Source organism: Odocoileus virginianus, chromosome 9 (assembly GCF_023699985.2).
Source record: "Odocoileus virginianus isolate 20LAN1187 ecotype Illinois chromosome 9, Ovbor_1.2, whole genome shotgun sequence".
Taxonomy (NCBI): Eukaryota; Metazoa; Chordata; class Mammalia; order Artiodactyla; family Cervidae; genus Odocoileus; species Odocoileus virginianus.
Genome location: NC_069682.1, coordinates 66302328 through 66325928, shown reverse-complemented (window position 1 = coordinate 66325928; position 23601 = coordinate 66302328). Strand labels below are relative to the sequence as shown.

At 47.1% G+C, this 23601-nt stretch overlaps 1 protein-coding gene and 1 long non-coding RNA gene across 17 annotated transcripts in view; one reads left to right on the top strand and one right to left on the bottom strand.

Annotated features, from left to right (window-relative positions):
* Nucleotides 1-23601, top strand: part of PTPRT (protein tyrosine phosphatase receptor type T) — a 1083381-nt gene that overhangs the window by 791918 nt on the left and 267862 nt on the right. For all 16 annotated transcript variants that reach the window (XM_070472652.1, XM_070472647.1, XM_070472651.1 and 13 more), the window contains exons 10-11: nt 11396-11597; nt 12966-13068. In XM_070472652.1, the coding sequence (XP_070328753.1) occupies nt 11396-11597; nt 12966-13068 (305 nt within the window). The remainder of the gene's footprint in view (nt 1-11395; nt 11598-12965; nt 13069-23601) is intronic.
* LOC139036775 (uncharacterized) lies at nt 239-22654 on the bottom strand. Its single transcript, XR_011489631.1, has 3 exons — nt 22545-22654; nt 1350-1564; nt 239-774 (listed from the first exon to the last, which is right to left on the bottom strand). It is a non-coding gene; the product is annotated as an uncharacterized lncRNA (long non-coding RNA).

Genomic DNA, 23601 nt, shown 5'->3' with positions numbered 1-23601 from the left:
TCTTTTCCAGTGAGTCAGTTCTTCGCAGCAGGTGGTCAAAGTACCTGATGGAGTTAGCTTCAGCATCAATCCTTCCAGTGAACACCCAGGACTGATCTCCTTCAGGATGGACTGGTGGGATCTCCTTGCAGTCCAAGGGACTCTCAAGAGTCTTCTCCAACACCACAATTGAAAAGCATCAATTTTTCGGTGCTCAGCTTTCTTCACAGTCCAACTCTCACATCCATACATGACCGCTGGAAAAACCATAGCCTTGACTAGATGGACCTTTGTTGGCAACGTAATGTCTGCTTTTTAATATGCTATCCAGGTTGGTCATAACTTTCCTTCCAAGGAGTAAGCGTCTTTTAATTTCATGGCTGCATTCACCATCTGCAGTGATTTTGGAGCTCAAAAAAATAAAGTCTGACACTGTTTTCACTGTTTCCCCATCTATTTCCCTTGAACTGATGGGACCAGATGCCATGATCTTAGTTTTCTGAATGTTGAGCTTTAAGCCAACTTTTTCACTCTTTCACTTTCATCAAGAGGCTTTTTAGTTCCTCTTCACTTTCTGCCATAAGGGTGGTGTCATCTGCATATCTCAGGTTATTGATATTTCTCCCAGCAATCTTGATTCCAGCTTACTCCTCATTTATTCGGCAAACCTCATTGACTTCCCCTCTGTGCCAGACTGGGTGTTGGCAGTGATAGCAGTGAATCAGTAGCTTCCTGGCCTTGCCCTCATGGAAGGATTTCCACAGGCTTTCTCTGCCAGAAAGGCCACTGGTGGGGCTGCAAGATTCCAGGAAGCAGGGTCAAGGAATTGTACAAGTTCTCTCGTATCTCCATACCCCAAAGCCAACCAAACAGGAATTGGTCACGCAACTTAGCAACTTAACCAGGTTAAACTCAGCAGAACAGAAATCAGCTGTGTGTGAAGTGGGAAGGCAAGCAGCTTACATTTAGAAACCCCAGAAATATTGCAATGCAGACTAAAAGCAATTGGGAATATCACTAGACAGACTCATTAAGCCAAAAGATTTCTGTGAAAATAATAAAATCATAGCACCCAGGACACCCAAGCACGAGCTTAGAAGCTGAAAGGAGGTTTAAGCTTCATATTATTAAGCTGCATTATGACAGTTTAGGAAGAAAAAGCTTAGAGCCATCAGAATTAATGATGGCCCTGTTATGGGAATCTGACGGCATCTTTGAAATTCAAAGCAGTTTGAAAGAGTGAAACTGTCAGACTATCCCTCCCCTGTGGGACAGAGACGAGGAGAGGGAGAGACAGAGAAGTAACCCAGTGGTGAGATTTGGCGGGGCTGAGATATTAGTGGGGGGATCGCGTTTTAATAGACTCTTACCTGAAATCTGGGAGCTGAGGGGCTGGGTGGTGATTTAGGAAACAGAGTGGGATGCACACGGTAAGCACTCAGCGCATGTTAATGCTTGTTATTATCACCTCCTGGCCAACCTTGCCATTTTGGTTGCTGGATGGCGAATACTAATGACCCTGGGCCAGCTGGATTCTGAGCTTGGTTCCTCCTCGTGTTTAATCCTAGAGCCACCAGGCTACCAGCTGAAATCAGAGAACAGGATATTGATTGGGACTGAGCAGAAGCCACATTGGGCAAACATCTTTGATCTCTGGCAGCCAAGGGAATCCACGTAAGACTGGAACAAGCTCCCTGCAGGCAGCAGCATCAGGACTATCATGCCCAGCAAACCGTGGACATCACTGCCTGTGCTGGCAGCCCCTGGAAGGGAGCACAGCCCAGGCAGACCCTGGCTCAGCTGACCCAGCCCACGGTCTGGGCCTCTGACCTTGGAGCTCACCCTGGGAACCAGAGAAGCCTAGCAGTGCCTGCCCAGGGATTTGCTGCCCAATCAATTGTCAGTAGAACACTTTGGCTGGTGAGGTTATATCCTAGTCACACAGTTCTTAATATGTTGTGGATCTGGGTTTCAGCAAGGTTTGCAAGGCTAAACTCCAATGGTCTCCTCTCCCCAATTCTCATATCTGCATGTAAGCAGCATTAGAAGAATCAGGCTGGTGGACATTCACAGAGCTTCTCCAGTAGTTTCCTGCAAAGGCTTATTCCCCCTTCTGGCCCATGGCCATGTGTGGGCTCTGCCTTACTCCTGCATTTCTAGAGACCTCTTCCTTCACCAGCCAAAACTCTACTGCTCTCAGATCCACCCCCTTCTCTCTATCCCCTCAGCTTGCTGTCTGAACCAGGCCTTCTTTGTCATCTGTCATCTGGAAGAGAGCCAATCCTTGACTGTTCCTCCAGGCAGTTTAACCCCCCATCCTCTCACCAGAAAATGTGCCTCTCCAAATTCAGCATGCATTATATCCAGAGAAAAACATGACCTTAAAGGATACATGCACCCTAGTGTTCATTGCAGCACAGTTTACAAGAGCTAGGACATGGAAGCAACATTAAGCATCCATCAACAGAAGCATGGATGAAGAAGATGTAGTACATAATTCAATGGAATATTACTCAGTGATTAAAAAGAATGAAATAATGCCCTTTGCAGCAGCATGGATAGACCTAGAGGTTGTCATACTGAGTGAAGTAAGTCAGACAGAAAAGGAGAAACACTGTATGACATCCTTTATATGTGGAATCTTAAATGATACAAATGAACTTACAAAACTGAAAGAGACAGAGAATGAACTTATAGTTGCCGAGGAGAACGGATAGTTAGGGAGTTTGGGATGGACACATACCCACTGCTATATTTAAAATGGATAACCAGCAAGGACCTACGGTATAACACAAGAAACCCTACTTGATGTTATGTGGCAGCCTGGATGAGAAGGGAATTTAGAGAAGATTATTTGCATGTATATGTATGACTGAGTCCCTTTGCTGTCCGCCTGAAACCATCACAACTTTGTTCATCAGCTATATGTGTTAGTCACTCAGTCATGTCCAATTCTTTGCAACCCATGGACTATAGCCAACCAGGTTCTTCTGTCCATAGAATTATCCAAGAAAGAATACTGAAGTGGGTTGTCATTCCCTTCTCCAGGGGATCTTCCCAACCCAGGGATCGAACCCAGGTCTCCCATATTGCAAGCAGATTCTTTACCATCTGAGCCACCAGGGAAGCTAATCTCTGATTAGGTATCAGCTAATTAGCTATCAGTTCAGTTCACTTCAGTCACTCAGTCATATCTGACTCTTTGCGACCCCATGAATTGCAGCACGTCAGGCTTCCCTATCCATCACCAACTCCTGGGGCCTGTTCAAACTCATGTCCATCGAGTCAGTGATGACATCCAACCATCTCATCCTCTGTCATCCCTTTATCTTCCTGCCTTCAGTCTTTCCCAGCATCAGAGTCTTTTTCAGTGAGTCAGTTCTTCACATCAGGTGGCCAAAGTATTGAAGATTCAGCTTCAGCATCAGTCCTTCCAAGGAATATTCAGGACTGATCTCCTTCAGGATGGACTGGTTGGATCTCCTTGCAGTCCAAGGGACTCTCAAGAGTCCTCCAATACCACAGTTCAAAAGCATCAATTCTTCTGTGCTCAGTTTTCTTTATAGTCCAACTCTCACATCCATACATGACCACTGGAAAAACCATAGTCTTGACTAGACAGACCTTTGTTGACAAAGTAATGTCTCTGTTCTTTAATATGCTGTCTAGGTTGGTCATAGCTTTCCTTCCAAGGAGTAAGCATCTTTTAATTTCATGGCTGCAGTCACCATCTGCAGTGATTTTGAAGCTCCCCAAAATAAAGTCAGCCACTGTTTCCACTGTTTCCCCATCTATTTCCCATGAAGTGATGGGACCGGATGCCATGATCTTAGTTTTCTGAATGTTGAGTTTTAAGCCAACTGTTTCACTCTCCTCTTACACTTTCATCAAGAGGCGCTTTAGTTCTTCTTCACTTTCTGCCATAAGGGTGGTGTTATCTGCATATCTCAGCACTGGGCCAAATTCAGAGCTCAGTGAATGTGTATTATAGATTCTATCCTGCAACTACAGGGACCTCATAGGTGCCAAAACCCAGCAGGCCACATTTTTGTGTGTGTGTGGTTTCTTAAACACTGTATTTTGAAATAATCCTACATTTACCCCAAAAGTTGTGAAAAATAGTACTGAGAGTTTCTTACCTTTCACACTACTTCTCTGAATGTTGCCATCTTCCCTAACTGTGATATATTTATCAAAACTGAGATTTCACATCTGTGCATTACTATTGACTGAACTTCGGATTTTTCTGTGATAGTTTCTTGGTCTTCTTGTCTTTATGATCTTGACATTTTCAAAGAGTGATGATCAGTACTCATTCTGGGCTAGTCTGATACTGTCTCATGAATGGATGGAGATTCTGGGGAGGAAGGCCACGGAAGCTGTGTATGCATCTCATCACCAACAGGGAGCCCTCCATCTCAACATGACTTATCATTGGCAATGTCAACTTTGATCCCTTGATTAAGCTCCTGTCTGCCGGATCCCTCCACTTTAAAGCTACTATTTTTTTCCCCTTTTGGTCATGAGTCAGTAGGTCCAGCTCACACTCAAGGAGAGAGAAATTAGCCTCTACTTTCTGGAAGGAGGGATATCAAGAACTTGTGGTCTCATTACATTTGGGGAGCGATAACTGCTAATACAGGAGATGCAAGAGACATGGGTTTGATTCCTGGGTCAGGAAGATCCCCTAGAGAAGGAACTAGCAATCTGCTCCAGTATTCTTGCCTGGAAAACTCCATGGATAGAGGAGCCTGGCCAGCTACAGTCCATGGGTTTGCAAAAAGTCGAACTTGCCTGAGCATGCTCACAAGGATATGCATTGGGCTCCCCTGATGGCTCAGTGGTTAAAGAATCCATCTGCAATGCAGGAGACACAAGAGACTTGGATTCAATCCCTGGGTCAGGAAGATCCCCTGGAGAAGGAAATGGCAACCCACTGCAGTATTCTTGCCTGAAAAATCTTGTAGATGGAGACTGGTGGGCTACAGTCCAAAGGGTTACAAGGAGTTGGACACAACTAAGTATACACACAAGGCTATGCAAATATTCCATTTCTCCTTGGTTTCACCAACCAACTCTAGAACTCCACAGTGAATCTTGCCTTCAGCAACTGTCACCGTGACATGCCAATGGTGAGTTTCCACTTCCTTCCAGCAGGCTATTCTAGGACACCTTTCCCTGGCATGTGCCACATTCACAGTTCTGCTTAATCACCTTCATGCTTTAGGGCTCAGTTCCAGCATTCCCAGCCCTGTCTGCCCAATCAGAGCTCCTGGAGAATTTTAAACATGTACTGACTGCCAGGCTTTTGTCATCGAAACATTCAATTCAGTTGGTGTGGCCTGAGTGCAGGCCTTGGTACTTTTTAAAGGTCCCAGGACATATGCACTAGAGTCTGTGCTGAGGCCCACTTTGGTACTCTTGCCTGGAAAATCCCATGGACAGAGAAGCCTGGTGGGCTGCAGTTCATGGGCATGCTAGGAGTCGGATATGATTGAGCGACTTCACTTTCGCTTTTTTACTTTCATGCATTGGAGAAGGAAATAGCAACCCACTCCAGTATTCTTACCTGGAGAATCCCAGGGACAGGGGAGCCTGGTGGGCTGCCGTCTTATGGGGTCGCACAGAGTCAGACATGACTGAAGTGACTTAGCAGCAGCCGCAGTTGTGCTGAGGACGACTAGTCTAGCCCAGTGCTCTTGCAGCTTCTCTGGGAGGCTACCCCACTGTCTGTGACAGAACTGGTTACTCCCATATCTGTGTTCCCAAAGACCTCAATTTCCTATGGTACCCACCGGTGCCTCTGTGGGTCTTCAAAGTAAAAAAATGGGTCTTATCCAGTGTTTCTCAAGAGCCTAAAGCAGAGTCCAGCACAGAGTAGGTTATTGGTGAGCATCTGTTGATGGAGAGAATGATTCAATCACAATGGAAGCAAAAGCAGGAACTATCTGCAAGATGTGGCAAGTTCCTGCCCACCTTCAACTGAGTTAGAAACCCAGGAACACCAGTGCATATGTCGGTCATAATAATTTTTTCTGCTATTATTCTAGTCCTCAGCTTTCTAGGAAAAACAAAAGTCCCATGGCCAAGAAGTCACTGGCACATATATTGCAGCCATCTGTGCATTCACTGTGTTCTTCAGAAGAGACTTGTTCACATTTTGTCTTGGAATTGTCAGTGAACCAAAGCATCAAGGCTACACTTCTAACAAGAGGAGATTACCTTGAACTGGCCTCCTTTGGTACATTTGCCTTGGAAGTCACAAAGATGGCAAAGACCATGCCTGTAAACACTTAGAGTAGAATGCCGTGACTTGTGTTCCAAATGAGGTTTATTTACAAAAAGAGATGATGGGCCAACTATGGCTTTCAAGCTTTACTTTTTCCACCTCTGGGCTGGAAGAAGAAGGAATCATCAATGAAATAATTGCAGGGTTCAGTATAAAAGTAGTGCTTCAAAGGAGACCCTTGTGACTCTGGAACGTCAAATAGGAGCACCTGAGAGTCAAGGAAGGTGCTCGTGGCAAGTGTCAATTTAATCAAGAGCTGAGGGTGAAGAGTCATTAATGAAGTGAAGGGAAGGAGAAAATCATCTGAGCTGAGAGAATAGCTGATGCAAAAGCCCTGTGGCCAAAAACCATGGCTCTTTGCAGACATTGAAATAAGACCTGGGATGCAAACTAAGAAGGCCAGAGAGGCAAGTGCATGCTGAGAGCTGGAGAACCACAGCTAAGGATGTGGTCCTATCACCAAAACTGTGGGAAACTGTTGCTCTTTTGATTCTAAAGGCAGGGGTCCCCAGCCTCCAGGATCTAATGCCTAGCGATGGTCTGAAATGGAGCTGATACAAAAATAATAGAAATAAGTGCAAGTGAAAGTTGCTCAGTGGTGTCTGACTCTTTGTGACCCCATGGACTGTAGCCTGCCAAGCGCCTTCTATCCATGGAATTCTTCAGGCAAGAACACTGGAATGGGGAGCCATTCCCTATTCCAGGGATCGAACCCAGGTCTCCTGCATTGCAGGCAGATTCTTTACTGTCTGAACTACCAGGGAAGCCCAGTGAAAAAGGATGATTCAAGCACATTAGATTTACTGTGCAGTAGAAATAAGTGAAAAGTGTTAGTCGCTCAGTTGGATCCGACTCTGTGCGACCCCATGGACTGTAGCCCACCAGGCTCCTCTGTCCATAGGATTCTGCAGGCAAGAATACTGGAGTGGGTTGCCATTTCCTTCTCCAGGGGATCTTCCTGACGCAGGGATTGAACCCCGGTCTCCCACATTTCAGGCAGATTCTTTACCGTCTGAGCCACCAGGAAAGTGCACAATAAGTGTAATTCCCCTAAGTTGTCCTGAAACTGTTCCACCCCCTACCCCCAGTGTGTGGAAAAATTGTCTTCCACAAAACCGGTGCCTGGAGCCAAAAAGATTGGGTACGGCTGTTCTAGGGGGTGATGTGATTGAATTCTCTTTGGAAAGTTCTCACTCCAGCTTCAGGTCAGTCGGTGCATCCTACTGAGAGCAGCCAGGCAAGAGACGAGGGTGGTCCAGAGCACTTTGTTGCAGCCAGAGCCCCGCCCCTGGAGCCCAGGGCTGACATCCAGCTCAGCCCTCTTTCCTGACCACTTCCTTGTTTTATGTTTGCTATTCTAACAAATCTTCTCTCTCTGCCTCCAAATGAGGACTCACATTGCTGGATGCATTTTACAGTCCCAGCTCCATCCCATTCAATTTTTCTCACCTTCCTTCTTTCCCTCCCCAGCCCGATCCCCCACTAACTTTGTAAAACTTGCAAGTTAAATTTTTCAAAGACTGGATCTGACAAAGCAGAGGGAATTAGATTTGGCGAAACCCTTCATAAAAAATTGAAGACACGTTATATTAACATACATTGATTTATTCATAGTGTTTCATTACAAGTAAGTGAGGATCCTGTAATACCAGGAAAGGTGAGGAGAGCAGGCGAGCACGGTATATTATATTGACAGCTCGGTGGAAATTGAGTCGCTTTTGGATTGAATTTGGAGCGCAGAAAAGGAATTGGCTAGTAAATAAGGCATGAGTTTTACCACCCAGCGTCTGTATATCAATGTAGTTGCCACCAGCCCAGGCAGGGGATGGGGGCGGAATTTCAAAAGGATGCTCCAGCACCCCGGGGTTCATAGCCACAGGCAGAACTGTTCGAACATCTGCCTCCTCCTTCCACCAGGAAAAACTGGATTCCAGCTGCACCCAGCTCTCCAATCAACACAGGATTTTTTCTCCATTCTCCCAAGCCTTCTCCCACCCCAGGTCTTTGCCCAGTTAGTTTGCTCTGCCTAGAACCTAGAATGCTCCTTCCTCTGCTCTGACTCTTTATCATCCCTGGGTATTATTGATAGTTCAGTTTTCCCCTTAAGATACCACCCAGAGCACTTTGTCTTAGTTTGACGTTTCTCAGGAGCAGAGGCTGAGACAAGGATTTGAGCATGAACAAATTATTGAGAACTTTGGGAAACACTAAAAATTGGGGCAGGAAACGGAAGGTAGCCAAGGATGGGTGTGTTTTCCAGCCAGCTACCTATGGAGACACATGGAGTGACATCTCTCAGGGAAATCCCCAGGGATGCAGCAACAGTATCACAAAAGAGGAGCCAGGAATGTATGGTTCAACTTCCATCAGTCCAGTCCCTGGGGGTGTGAATTACCTGGCTCGCTTCTGAGAAGGGCTGAAGTGGGTGGAGTTATCAGAGGGAATGCTGTGACCAGGCCCCCCCCTCCCCGGGACCTGAGGGGTGGGTACCCTGCCAACTCTGCTTGCAAAGTGCCCGAATCCTTCAGTTCTGTGCATGGCTCTGTCTGGATTCACTGCGCTCCAGACGAAGTCTGGCCTCTCTCCTCAACCTGTGACATCAGTTGCTACACTGCTTCTGCTTCATAGCAGAGAGAGAGGTTTCCTCTTTCTCCAGAATGATTGGTGCCCTAACCAGAAAAAGCCAGTTACTAATTTCTTTTAACTATTTATTTATTTGGCTGCACCGAGTCTTAGTTGCAACACGTGGGATCTTTAGTAGCAGCATGTGAACACTTAGTTGGGATATATGGGATCTAGGTCCCAGACCAGGGTTTGAACCTGGGCCCTCTGCATTGGGAGCACGAAGTGTTAAGCACTGGAGCACCAGAGAAGTCCCAATTGCTTCTTTTTAAAGCAAAGTTGGTATACTCCCTTTTCTGCCTGGGTTTGGCCTTCCTGACAAGCATGATATATTCCTGATGGAAGACAGTGGTGCAAGGCGGCTGTGTAGTTAACTTACCCCATTCTGGAACAGAGGACCCTGAGGACAGGGCCTGACTGGTGTGCATTGCATTCATTTGCTAGGGCCTGGCCACACGGAGTGCACGACCTAGAATACGGGAGTGTGCGCAGACTAGTTGTCAAGGAACGAGGGAGTGAGTGAACGAACAGAATGAACATATTCTTTGTTTACTTAGATGCGTTTTCAGGCAGCTAAGGGTGGTTTGGAATAAAGAATACAGATTTCAGAGTCCAGCAAACCTGGGTTTATCTTTGGTCAGAGATAGGACACGGGATAACCATGACAAGGCCTGATCTATCGCCACACGTGATAGCCTTGTGAATCTCACACACATCATGTTGAGCAAAAGAAGCAGACCCTGAAAAGTACAGCCTATACAATTCCACTTATATAAAGCTCAAAGCCAGGCAGAGCTGGTCTTTGCTGTTAGAAGGCAGGGTAGAGGGTATTCTTGCAGGGGGGGAGGGTCAGAAAGGAGGTGTGAGGGGAAAATCTCGGGTCTGGTAAGGTGTCTCTTGATTAGTTGCTGGTCACATGGTCCTGTCCAGTTAGTAAAACTTCATCCAGCTGTCTAGTTTTCTGAATATAAATTATGCTCCAGTAAAACACTTTTAATAGAACAAACTAGATAAACTTGGGCTTCCCTGGTGACCCAGATGGTGAAGAATCTGCCTGTAATGCAGGAGATCTGGGTCTGATCCCTGGGTCAGGAAGGTCCCCTGGAGGAGGGCATGGCAACCCACTCCAGTGTTCTTGACTGGAGAATCCCATAGACAGAGGAGCCTGGTGGGCTTCAGTGCATTAGGTCACAAAGAGTGGGACACGACTGAGCAACTAAGCATGCACGCGCACGCACGCATACACACACACATGCAGATAAAGCAAGTAAACCAAAAATCCTAAGTTTGCTGCTTTAACAGCTGTGAAATTTAGAAATAAGATACTTAGAGTGTGATCCCTGGGGGCTGGTAAGGCAATACCAACTGTTTTGTTACTTTCACAGCAGGATAATATCATGCAGAAGTTGAGAGGGGGCACCCGGAAACTCTTTAGGGCATTGACATTGCATGTGTGGTTAATGGATGTGTCTCCTTGCATGTGCTATAGAACTCACATGATGTCATGTGTGATGTGGTCTTTGAATCATTGTGGGTCTGCAGTGGGTGGGGAAACAGAACTGGGTCTTCAAAAAGCAGCGATTTAATACAGATTGTTTCCATTGTAGCCTTAATTTCTTCATCATTAAAATTAGAATGGCTATCTTGATACCCCCAAGGTTTTCCGGGAAGACAAAGGAGATAATGCATGAGACACCAGGCAGCACAGCACCTTGTGGAGTAGGGGATGCTTCCTTCATTTCTAACGAGCCTTCCAGATAATTCTTATCAGGACACTGTACATGGACACTGCTCGACAGCCACATGGGCTTTCCCGGTGGCTCAGCTGGTAAAGAATCTGCCGGCAATGCGGGAGACCTCGGTTTGATCCCCAGGTTGGGAAGATCCCCTGGAGAAAGGAAAGGCAACCCACTCCAGTAATCTGGCCTGGAGAATCTATAGTCCATGGGGTTGAAAAAAGTCAGACATGACTGAGTGACTTAAACTACAGCCACACTGTCCAAAGTAGTGGCCCCAAGTCACACAGAGTCACCACACTTTTGAAATGTGGCTAGTTCAAGTGGAGATGTGCTGTAGGGTAAAATATACACTTGATTTCTAAGACCTAATATGAATAATAAAGTACAACATATTTCATTAAATTTTTATGTTGATTGCAGGTTTAAATAATAATATTTTACATCTACTGGGTTTAACCAAATAGATTATGAAAATTAATTTTACTTTATGGTCTTCTTTTTTTTGTTCTGTAATGAGTATGACCATTAGAAAATTGAGAGTTATGTATGTGGATTAAATTCTATTTCTACTAGACAGCAATGCTCCAGAACATGGACAGTGAAGTATTTGGAGGCTGGAATCATCTGTAAGGTGGATGGTAATGGCTGAACTCGTTGACCACACTCTCCTGCCTTCTGCTTCCCTCCCCTGACGCTCCTTCAGGTGAGCTCCACTCAGCTTCCTGGGCAAGGCACTGATTGGTTTGTTTGCTGGCCTCTTGCACAGATCAACTACAAGGCCGTGGGCTCATTGGACCCAAGTGCTGACCTCTCCAGCCAGAGGGGCAAAGTGTTCAAGCTTCGGAATGAAACCCACCACCTCTTTGTGGGTCTGTACCCTGGAACCACCTACTCCTTCACCATCAAGGCCAGCACTGCAAAGGGCTTTGGGCCGCCCGTCACCACCAGGATCGCCACCAAAATTTCAGGTATCTGTCCTAGAAAGGGGAAAGGAAGAAAGGTGATGATGTTGGTTTTTATCCACTCCTAATACACCTGGGAGTGGAAAAGGGCGGAGCCGACCATCACCATGTGATCGTGGAGCAACAAGGACAGTGCAGTCCCTCGTCTGTCACTACCGTCATCTCATGAAGAAAACCTAGTCCAGGAGCTTCCTAAAATATAGAACATATATCAATTACACTAGACCAGAGGGAATGCTGAGTGATTTACTAAATAGTTTACCTAGCACACAGTTGCATCAAATAGTACATTTTCCCCATACGATTTCATTTGTAAAAATGTGATTCATTTTCAAGAGTATTCCTTTTGGCAGTGCAGGGCACAGCGCAGGTTCTCATGTAACCTCCAATGAATGAGTGAATGAAAAAATAAGTGAATGACCAGAGCCAGAGCAGCCCAAGATGCCACCTGCCATCAGCTGTAAGGCCCCCTCCCCCACCAGACAGTTTCAGAGCAGAATTATCTCAGATCAGTGTTTACAGTTTACATTATTTCAGCATGCCCATGCAATTCTGGTCTGCATCATACATATTTTGCATAGATGCAGACCCATGGTAGTTTGTGTAGCTTAATGTTTCCGCATACCCTTAAACCATGAGCATCTTCCATGTTGCTACACTGCTTTCATTACAATGTTCTGTCAAGTGGATGGGCGTAATTTAATTAAACATTCCCCTGTGGTTGGATATATTTGGCGCCTCCATGTTTTTAATAAAATAATGCTTCAGTGAACATGTTACAGAATAAAGTTTGATTTCTTGGCTTGGATTATGAATTTAGGATTAAATTCCAGAAATTGAAATACTGAATTAAAAGGGATGTAAGTTTAATAGCTCTTAGTACAAATGGCTAAATTACCTTCTCAGGGGATTAGGTTTAGTGATGCTGCTATCAGAAGAGAGGGTCTCATGAAGGAAAAAAAAGATCAGAGTAAAATTCATCACTGATGTAATTTCTGTTTGCATTTTATTTCTTTTTTTATTTTAGTTTTTTAAATTGTATTTGCATTTTAAATGTGTTTAAGGTTGACTCTACATTCACACCTTTAAGTACTTATATTTCCTGCATTTATCTGTCTATATGGTATGGAACTTTTTGATCCATGAAGGCTACCAGCCACATCATTGTTCCCCTCTCCAGACTCTTCTGTATCTTGAAGGAACCTGCAGGACGGTTGAAAGTCAGGGTCTTCTTTGCTGAAAGCCTGGGATGCCATGTGACTCATCCAATCCTTCCCCAAATATCTCCCTCCTAGGCAACCTGGGTGTCCTGTGGAAGGTGATGGTGGGGTGGGGTGGGGACCTGTGCTAAGCTCCTCTCTGTTCTCTGTCCAGCTCCGTCGATGCCTGAATATGACACAGACACCCCACTGAATGAAACAGACACGACCATCACGGTGATGCTGAAGCCCGCTCAGTCCCGGGGAGCGCCTGTCAGGTAAGGAGGGGTCTGAACCTGACGATTGCCGTTTTCTTTCTCTTCACCATGCGCACCTCCAGCTGAATCATGCCACTGGCAATGCCTGTGGGCAAGACTGCCCAGGAGCAAGGCTTCCTGGAGAAAAAGGTTCAGCAGCTTCAAGCCCGGTTCAGAGGGCCACCGAGCCAGGAGCCCTCTCTCCCCTCCATGGGGCACTGGCTTAGTGGGAAGGTGTGGATGAGGATCTGAAAAGGGCTGGGAGAGAACTTTCTGGAACAAGCCTATGGTAAATTTACTTAGTCAGGCTGGAGGCCCCGGGAACACAGTATCCTGGCAAGATCACCTTTACATGCCCATCTGCCGTTAACAGACAGGTAGACAGATGCACCAAGTGATCAAAACAACCTGCTCAGAAATTTCAAAGGGGAGACAACCTCAGCGCTAGTCCCATTTGTAGTCTTGGTGTTCCACAGGGGACTTGAAGTCAGAGTCACACTACAGGTGTGTTTACAAGAGGCTGGAGTCCCGAGTGTATCTACAGTCCAGGCAGTGAAGGCATCTCTGTACCCAAGCTGATCCCCAAGCAAGTCCATGGGCTTCCGGCCGTCAGGAAGGTGGGCACCTCTTTTAAATAAGCTATGCTTTGTATCGTGGTGGCCAGAAAGTTCATCGAGGTTTTCCATAAGATGTTACTGGCTTTTGCTCAGAGCTCGAGGGACTACAGACCCTTGAAGCCAAGCAGAGTGTTCAGTGGAAAGCTTTCAGATTGGCTCAGTTCAGCTCAACAAGCATGCACAGAGTATTTTATATGCCAGGGATGGAGCAGAGTACAGAGGATGAAAGCAATTCATTGATTCCTTCATTTGACGAACGTTTCTTGAGCTCTCACTGGGTGCCAGGCGCTGTTTAAGTGCTTGGAATGTGCCTGTGAACTGGCTGCAATTGATTCATGTTCTAAAGAAAGCTGGACTCTAGTTGGGGAGACAGAAACATGAAAGCTTAGTTTCAGTGCAGCTCATGCTTGTGGAGATGCACATAGGAGCTCAGAGGGCAGAAGTCCCAGAGGAGATGACAGTGAGATGTATCTTTGTTGTTGTTCAATCCCTAAGTCATGTCACATTCTTTGTGACCCCATGGACTGCAGCACACCAGGCCTTCCTTTCCTTCACCCTCTCCTGGAGTTTGCTCAAACTCATGTCCATTGAGCTGGTGATGCCACCCAACCATCTCATCCTCTGTTGTCCCCTTCTCCTCCTGCCCTCAATCTTCCCAGCATCAGGGTCTTTTCAATGAGTCAGCTCTTTGTGTCAGGTGGCCAAAGGATTGGAACTTTAAGGGATATATCTTAAATGTTGTATGAGATTTCAGGGCAATAAGATGGTCCAGCATAAGTGAAGGCATGGAGTCAAGACAGAGCCTGATGTCATGGGGAGCTACCAGGAGCAGTGATATTTGCTGCAGCATAAAGGTTGAGGCCTAAAGGAGATCAGTCCTGGGTGTTCATTGCAAGGACTGATGCTGAAGCTCAAACTCCAATACTTTGTTACTGTAGATTACCAAACTGCTATGTTTCTTCCTGTTATTCTCAAGCAATGTTGCCATTATCTCCCCTCTATGCACTCAGATTGGACTTCCCTGGTGGCTCAGATGGTACCAAATCCACCTGCAATGCAGAAGACCCAGGTTCGATTCCTGGGTCAGGAAGATCTCTTGGAGAAGGAAATGGCAACCCACTGCAGTGTTCTTACCTGGAGAATTCCATAGACAGAGGAGCCTGGTGGGCTTTAGTCCATGGGGTTGTAAAGAGTGGGACACGACTGAGGGACTGACACTTTCACTTTCATGCACTGAGATATTACCATACTGGTTCACCCAAAAAATGTACCATTAGGTCCCACGTGTGCTAAGTCACTTCAGTCGTGTCCAACTCTTTGCGCCCCTATGGACCATAGCCTGCCAGGCTCCTCTGTCCATGGGTTTCTCCGGGCAAGCATACTAGAGTAGCTTCTAGTATCTTTGCGATCTCCAGGGGATCTTTGCGACCCAGGGATCGAACCCACATGTCTTACGTCTCCTCCTTTGCAGGCAGATTCTTTACCATTGAGCTACTGGGGAGCCCTTGAGATCCCACATTCTCCAGTTGAAAGAGCTGGCCAGCTTCCATTTGCTGAGCACACACTGGCTGTGTGCCTGTCACTCTGCATAAACTGTCTGCCTCCTCACAGCACTGCGGTTGTAGCTTCCCCATTTTGCAGATACGGAAACTGAGATACACAGAAGCTAAGTGCGTTGACCCAGCCAATGGAACACTTAAGTGTGCAGGCAGACTTTAAGCCCCATTCAGCCACCCCGAAGCCAACACTCACTTCAGTCTAGCCATACCACCTACCTAGGAGCAAAGTCATGCATGATCTATTTTGGTGACATTTCCATTGGAAAAAAATGAAAATAAATGTCACTGCTCAGAGGGCAATGCCTGGTGTCTGGAAAAGTCTGGGTGCTTTTGTTCTTAAGCTCTAGATCACTGAGGGTGGCTCAACACTCATTTTCTGGAATTATTTTCAGGCTCTTGCTTGGGCATTTGCCAAGAAGGGAAGAGACTGATCAGTGCCAGCCAGCAAGGCTTTCAGGACAACCGTGGTGACAGCAGAAGCAATGTCACATAGAAGTCAGCTACCTTAATCTGTGTCACCTTGAACTCTGGGCACTAGAATGCCCCTGTGGGAGGTGGTCGAGCATTAAATCATTTAACAAATATTTTTAGAGCAGGAACTGAGCTAAGCCCTGGAGATATAGCAGGAAACAAGACAGACATACACCTGTCCTCTAGAATCTTTGTTGCTGTTCAGTCACTAAGTCGTGTCTGACTCTTTGTGACCCCATGGACTGCAGCACACCAGGCTTCCCTGTCCTTCACCATCTCCTGGAGTTTGCTCAAACTCATGTCTATTGAGTCAGTGATGCCATCCAACCATCTCATCTTCTGTCACTCCCTTTTCCTCCCACCTTCACTTTCTCCCAGCATCAGGGTCTTTTCCAGTGAGTCAGTTCTTCACATCAGGTGGTCAAAGTATTGGAGCTTGAGCTTCAGCATCAGTCCTTCCAATGAGTATTCAGGACTGATTTCCTTTAGGATTGACTGGTTTGATCTCCTTGCTATCCAAGGGACTCTCAAGAGTCTCCTGTCGAACCACAATTCAAAGGCTCAATTCTTTGGCACTCAGCCTTCTTTACGGTCCAACTCTCATATCCATACATGTCTACTGGAAAAACCATAGCATTGACTAGGTGGACCTTTGTCGGCAAAGTGATATCTCAACTTTTTAATACACTGTCTAGGTTTGTCATAGCCTGAGTCTTATCATCCATTGAATATGCTTGTGAATGGGGCAGGGAGGGGGCATTAAGGAAGAGAGGAAAGAGAATAATGAAGCCAGTAGGGACAGTGACTGTATTGGTTGAGAGAAGGGGCAGGCAGGCTGGAGAGATGAGCACAACCCAGGCAAGTGGACCAGCGTGGAGTCCTGCAGGCTAGGAGAAGCAGGAGCCTTGAGAAAACAGCCAAGGCAGTCTGTGACCCCTGGACACAAAGAGCTCTCTAAATGCACTGGGTCAAGGATGCCCAGAATCATGTTTTATATTAATAGCTAATAGTGCCTGTAATTCCATCATAGCATCTGATTGTCACTTAGCCAGTGAGTAAGCTGTGTAGAAAATGCCATCTCCATTTCAGAGGAAAAGCTGAAGACTAAGATATTAAGTGACTGGCCCAAGGTCATGGACCTAGCCTAGCTTCCTGCCTCTGAGTTTGTTGCTCCACCAGAAGTTCTGAGTTCCCCCTAGCTGGGATGTCAGGTGATGACAGGGTGACCTTCTGGTGGGGTTGCTGTGGAGTGAACTTCCACCAACTAGGGAGTGAGGGGTGGACAAGACAGTTCTGGCTGTGTGGGCCTAACCTGTAGCTGATGAAGCCCAGCATGACTGAGTGGAGAGCCTTCCTGTTCTCCGGCAGACTCGTACCTGAGCCTCAGCCTCCAGGCCAGCCCCAGGTAGGCTCTTCCTCCTTCTGCCTGTGATGCTGCGATCCTGGCTGAGCCAAACTCAGCCCCTGGTGAACGGCCTGCTGCCCCGTGCGTGAAGCCACACGACTCTGACCCTGTCTGGTAGGACTGAGCGTGGCAGGGTGATGGTGTGGATCAGGAGAGGAAGGATTGCCACTGGGGGCTCCCGCACCCTCATCCCTCCAGCCCAACCACCTTGGCAGCTTGGCCTATTTTTCTAACACTCCGCAATGGAGATTTATTGCTTTTGCATTGCTTTCCCCAGGCCTTCAAAGATTTATTGGTTTTTAAGTGACAGAATCCCAGAATTGCTTAAAAGATCAATCAAATAGTGACTAGAATCTAATATTCAGCTCCAGCTCGCACACGCTGAGCCTTCTTCCCTCACGCCCCGCCTGTCATGCTGATGTATCTGTAGTAACCTTCATGAGAAAGTAACTTGGCCGTGAATTAATCACCCATAATGCAGTCCTGGAAGGGACGCCCAGGACAGAGCCCCCGGTTCTAGAGCAGACCCTCCTCTGGATCCCCAGCTGGCTTCCTGAGAGCTGTCCTCCTCACTCTCCCCCTCCACTGTCTCCTTCCTGTCCCATCACTCACTGGGACCCATCCACTCAGCTTCTGCATCAGCTTTTTTTTTTTAACTTCCCTGACCAGGGATCAAACCCACACACCCCTTGCAGTGGAAGCATGGAGTCTTAGCCACTGGCCTGCCAGGAATCAGCTTTGGGATTAGTTCTTTCTCCCCCCTCTGCCACTGTCCACCCTGTTCTCCTGACCTGCCAGGGCAGCTTTCTGGTATGCCTGTCATAAGTTCCTCTTCCTTCAGTCTATCCCCTACAGAGTTTCTGAACTGGTCCTTTAGAAGCACAAATTGGATCAAGTTAATTTTCCTGCTTAAAATTCTTAAATGGGTCACTGGCTTCCTACCGCATTAAGTTCAAGCTTCTTAGTACAGAATTCAAGACCCATTCAAATCTGGTTCTAACCTTCTTTTCTGGCTCTGTCTCCCCTTGCTCTGTCCCTTTAATGGGCTTTACTCAACCATGCTGCGTATGCTTCCTTCATCATTCTTTCATGAGCTTTTAATTATGTTGTACATTTGTTTGTATATTTTATTTGGTTTTCTTTCTTACATGCCCGTCACTAGACTGTGGGCTCCAGGAAGCTGGGAAATTTGACACTAATGGATCCCTTCCCCTGGAACAGGGTCTTGCTTTAGTAGGTACTCCAGGAAAGAGCGAGAGGGAGAAAAAGAGAGAAAGGAAGGGTGGGGGTGGGTGGTACAGATAGAGAGAGAGAGAAAAAGAAAGGAAGGAAGGTTACATTCAGCAACTCGGGTGGTACCTGGCAGAGGCAGGGTCCTAGAACGGTAGAGATGCACTTCACAGGTCCTGCTTTTACCTGGCTCCTTGTGTGTGAGAGCACAGTCCAGCACAGCTGCCTGCGATGATGCAAATGCCCTGATAGACACCACTAGCTACATGTGACTGTTAAGCACTTGAAATAGAACCAGTGAAACTGAGGGACTGATTTTTTTTTTACTTCAATTAAAAGAGTCGCATATGCTGCCATTTGGACGTGCCACTCTATAGGTAAGACAAACGGAAACAGAAAAAATGCAGATGAGCCTGTGTATCTGGTCAGTGGTTTCCATGAGAGTTCAGAGCAGAGCCTTCCATCATTGGCTCTGTGAGAGGAGGGCTTCCTGGAGGCTGTGTTGCCTGAGAGCTGCCAGATGAGGGGGAATTTGACTCAGGAATGGTGTGTATAGGAGCTGAGGTAGAGCAGGTGCGTGTTAGGTTCAGGGAACTTTGGGCCAGGGCGCCGAGATGGGGAATGAGGCAAAGAAGGGGGCAAGAGCCAGGGAAGGCCTTCATTCGGGGTTTGGACTTTGTCTTGAAGGGTATGGGGAACACTGGCAGGGAGATGCTCATGGCTTTGTCCTTCTCTAAGCAGCCAATCCCTTGTCCCATTCTCTCTGCCAGTCACGGCATCCTCCACCTCCCCAACAGCCAGGTCAGATCTGCCACATCCAGGACCGTCTCTTATCCTGCTGCAGGATGTACCAGCCCCACCTTGGGTTCGCATGCTGCCCTGGCCCCTCCTCGGTCAGGGACTTGCATTTTCAGTCTCCACCAGCCTGTGACCTCTTTGGGGGAAGAAACTGGGTCCCACAGGCTCGGACCTGAGATCTCGTGCTCTTCCTACCACAGGTGACATCCCAGATGGTGACACTGGTGCAGCAGAAGCTCCTGGAATCATATCCTCTCATATGACTGACTTATTTCATGGCTTAGGGTCAGATTCTGAATTTTTCTGATTCAAGCTGCTTGTTGGTAAAATGAGACTACCCACATCACAGATTATTTTAAAGGTCAAATAAGCTAAGGTGCATAAAGTGCCATTGGTAGGTGTTCAGTTTGCCCCCGGGGTTGACCCAGCTGTTGAGACAAGGGCTGGCTGCCCACCCTGGGTTGGCCATGGCAGGATTAGTCTGAGCTGTGCTGCATTGATGCCTGTTTGCTGGGTGTCCTCTAACACTATATGTGCTGGTGGGCCTGTGACCTGTCAGGGAGCGTGCATTGGTCTCCAAAGGTGTCACAAAATCCTCAAAATGATTCTCAAAAATGCATTCTGAGTTTTGAGCGCCTTTCAGAAATACCAAATCAGACAGGGCTAGGAGGTCTCAACGACTGAAGAGCCAGCAAAACAAGGGCCATGAGCAGTGCCCTCAACTTGGAGGAGATGTCACTCAATGTTGTGAAATCAAAGCAAACAGATCCACAGCCCTCTTGGGAAGGGGTGTGGGGGCTCCCTGAGCTGAAAAGTGAAAGTGCTAGTCACTCAGCTGTGTCTGACTTTTTTCAATCCCATGGATTGTAGCCACCAGGCTTCTCTGTCCATGGAGTTCTCCAGGCAAAAGTACTAGAGTATTCTTGCCATTTCCTTCTCCAGGGTGTCTTCCCGACCCAGGGATCAAACCCATGTCTCCCTCGTTGCAGGCGGATTCTTTACCATCTGAGCCACCAAGGAAGCTTTATAAATACTAGGACCAGGGTGGGTACCCAGAGTCAAAAACCACACAGGAGAAACGAGGCCAGATCCTGGGAGATGAGTGAGGTTTACCTGTTAAGTCATCTGTTTATCAGTTCCTTAACTAACTAAGCAAGAACTGTCTACTTTGAATTGCAACAAAAAACCACATGCCAGACCCTGTGCTGAGCACCAGAGACCCAGAAATGAGCAAAACAGGCCCACGGACTGCTGCCGTCCTAAGGGCAGATACAACTCTGAACTAACAGTGCCACTGACCCTCACAACAGACTGTTATCAGCTGTAGCTGAGTCTTACAGGGTCCATGTCACCCCACCATCCCACCTCCAAGTTCAGCCGACTGAGCTGCATAGTTCCACGCAGAGTTATAGGATCCCATCTCCAGCATCAGTACCCATGCTTTTGTCAACATCCTTTTGTCTTTTTGCCACAGTCCCTTCTCCAGAGTCCCATGAATCTGGTTTAGTCTGAGCAAGTAGGTTCAGCTCAGGAATGCAAATGATTTAATGTTACTGATGCCTCATGCTGCAGCTTCTGAAGTTCTGTGCTCCTTAGAGCTCAGAAGTAACAAGAGAAGCCACATCAATGAGAAGCCCATACGCTGCAACTAGAAAGACCCAGTGCAGCCAAAAAAATAAAAAATGAAGGTGATGGAGATACAGTTGTGGAGGAAGTAGAATGTGTGAGCCTTGGCCATGACTTCTCTCCGGGGCAGGGGATGGGTGTGAAGAAAAAGACACTGTCCAGGATGGCTCCCAGGTTTCTGGATTGGCTCAATGGATGGATCATGGTGCCATTCTCTGAGCCAAGGAACACAGAGGGAGGGAAAGGTCTGTGAGGGACCTGAATGGGGGTCAGAAACCACATGGGCAGGGACAGGCTGGGACCTGAGGCATGGTCCAGGCAACCATGGAGGGACCTGGACCAATCGCAGACCTCTGGGGGACCAAGGTCATTGGGACTTGTGGCTCACTTTCCTGGGTTACTTGAGGCAGTGCCCAGAGGGTAGGGCTCTAGCTTGGAGGGTCAGAAGTATGACACGCTAAACAGGGAGACAGTGTGATGTGGCCAGTGGCTCCTAAGGTCATTGCAAGTTCTCCTCACTGCCTGATGAGAATGCATAATCCAGCTGCCTTTGACAGGTACAGCCACTTAAGACTGCTGCTGCTAAGTCACTTCAGCCTGTCCAACTCTGTGCGACCCCATAGACGGCAGCCCACCAGGCTCCCCCATCCCTGGGATTCTCCAGGCAAGAACACTGGCATGGGTTGCCATTTCCTTCTCCAGTGCATGAAAGTGAAAAGTGAAAGTGAAGTCGCTCAGTTGTGTCCAACTCTTGAGACCCCGTGGACTGCAGCCTACCAGGCTCCTCCGTCCATGGGATTTTCCAGGCAAGAGTACTGGAGTGGGGTGCCATTGCCTTCTCCGTACCTAAGACTAGAGATTCTGAAATACACACTGCTGAGCTACAGGGCCAACAGGAGTTCCAGCTAGCTTTTAAAGAAAGAAGAAGGCTTATTGAGAAGTAAAGGAAACAATTGCCAAATTTCCTCTAGGATTCCTTTAATAACTGTGAAGCCCAGAGTGGGATCACGTGAAGCAACCACAGGAGGGTTTTGCCAGTCTGTGGAGCTACAGTGGGTAACATTGGCATCATTACCATCTGATTCTCAGATACCAGCATGCAGTGGCATCCTATTAGGGAGGGGAAATGAAAATTTGGAGGATTTATTAACATGGGGCAGCCTGAGGAGTTCACGAGTCCCTGTCCACGTTGGTAGAGAGGAGAAACCACAGTTGCATTTAGATGCTCTTTCTCTAAACATCATTTGGTTCACCTGCTCTCTGGGCCGTCTCCAGCAGGGCCTGGAGGAGTCCTATGTACGATGTGGGGGGATGGGAAAGAAGCATTCCCCCCAAAGCTGCGAGATTGAGTTCTGCACATAATACCACTTATTGTCAAGTCTCATAGCCTGCTGGAATTTCATCACACCAGATTGGAAAAGAGCAGGAGCCACATACAAGAAGCAGCAACCAGAAATAAGGAAAAATGGGATAAATGCTGCTGCAGAGCTATTTCCGATGGGGCCGTCCCATACTCTGAATGTGACGGCTAATGGAACATAGACCTGTGATTAAAGAGACTTGTAACAACTACTAGTGAAACCACCAAGGAGGCGCTGAGTGTAACCCAGAGCTGCACTCAGAACAGTCATCCAGGAAAACAAAAGGGACAAAAAGGTGCAACTCGAATAGCTGAGGTGGGTTTGCTTTCACCTTAGCGCATGCTGATTGCATCGCAGCTCTTCTTTGATCAGCTCCTCCCCTGCCCACCACCCCCTACCCATCCCACAACCCCCGAATGACCCAGCTTACCAAGAATGAATTGGCTCTGGTGTTACAGGGTTCTGGATCAATTTCCTTAGGCTCAAACCAAAGAGGAAAGACAGGTGTTTCAAGAGGAATATTTTAAATGGAGCAGGAGCAGTTGCTGGAACATGAAGCACGAAGGAGTGTTCTATTTTGGACTGTCTGCCATCTGGAGAGATGGAGGCAGAGACTGTTACTGGCATGAGGGAAAGGAGAGTGTGGTTGTCATGTTCACCTCCTACCACAGGCACTATTTAAATTCCCCCAGAACTGGAGTGCTGGGGAGGGGCCGCGGAGCAGGGGGCTTAGATTTGGGAATCGTTAACATCCAGGTGATATTTAAAGAATGGGAGGAGTGGAGAGCTTATTTAGGGAGATTGTAGACTATAAGAAATGAGGAACAAGACAGAACTCTGTGAAACTCTATCCAGGTACCACCCTGGAGATGGAGAAGGACTGGTCAAACACGTAGAAGAAAAACCAGAGCAGAGTTAAAACATGAAAGCCAAAGGAAGACTAATTTAAAGAAAAGAGATGATTGACATTTTGTGATTTGATTTTCTCTAAGTCACAGCGGTTTCCAATCATTTTGGCACCAGGAACCGGCTTCATGGAAGACAGTTTTTCCATGGACCAGTAAGGGGGGTTGGTTTGAGGATGATGTGAATGTCATGGGCATTACACTTACTGTGCTCTTTATTTCTGTTATTGGTTTATCAGTTCCACCTCATATCATCAGACATTAGATCCCGGAGGTTGGGGACCCCTGCTCTAAGAGCTCCAGTCAGCTTTTACAGTAGAAAAAGAAAATACATAGCTTGACCCAGGACCATGGGAAAAGGAAGATGATGATATCAACAAAAGTGCTTAAAAATGGACCATATGGTCCAGGCTTGATTAAAAATGCCTATGAAGGTAGATGTGCAAATAATGAAAGTACTGAATGCCAGATGACCTCAATACTATTGAGAATCTGTGCAGAGGGTCCAAAGCTGGGAGAGGCTGGAAAGACAAGAAGTGATATTTAGATTGACATAGACACACTGCTGCTGCATCACTTCAG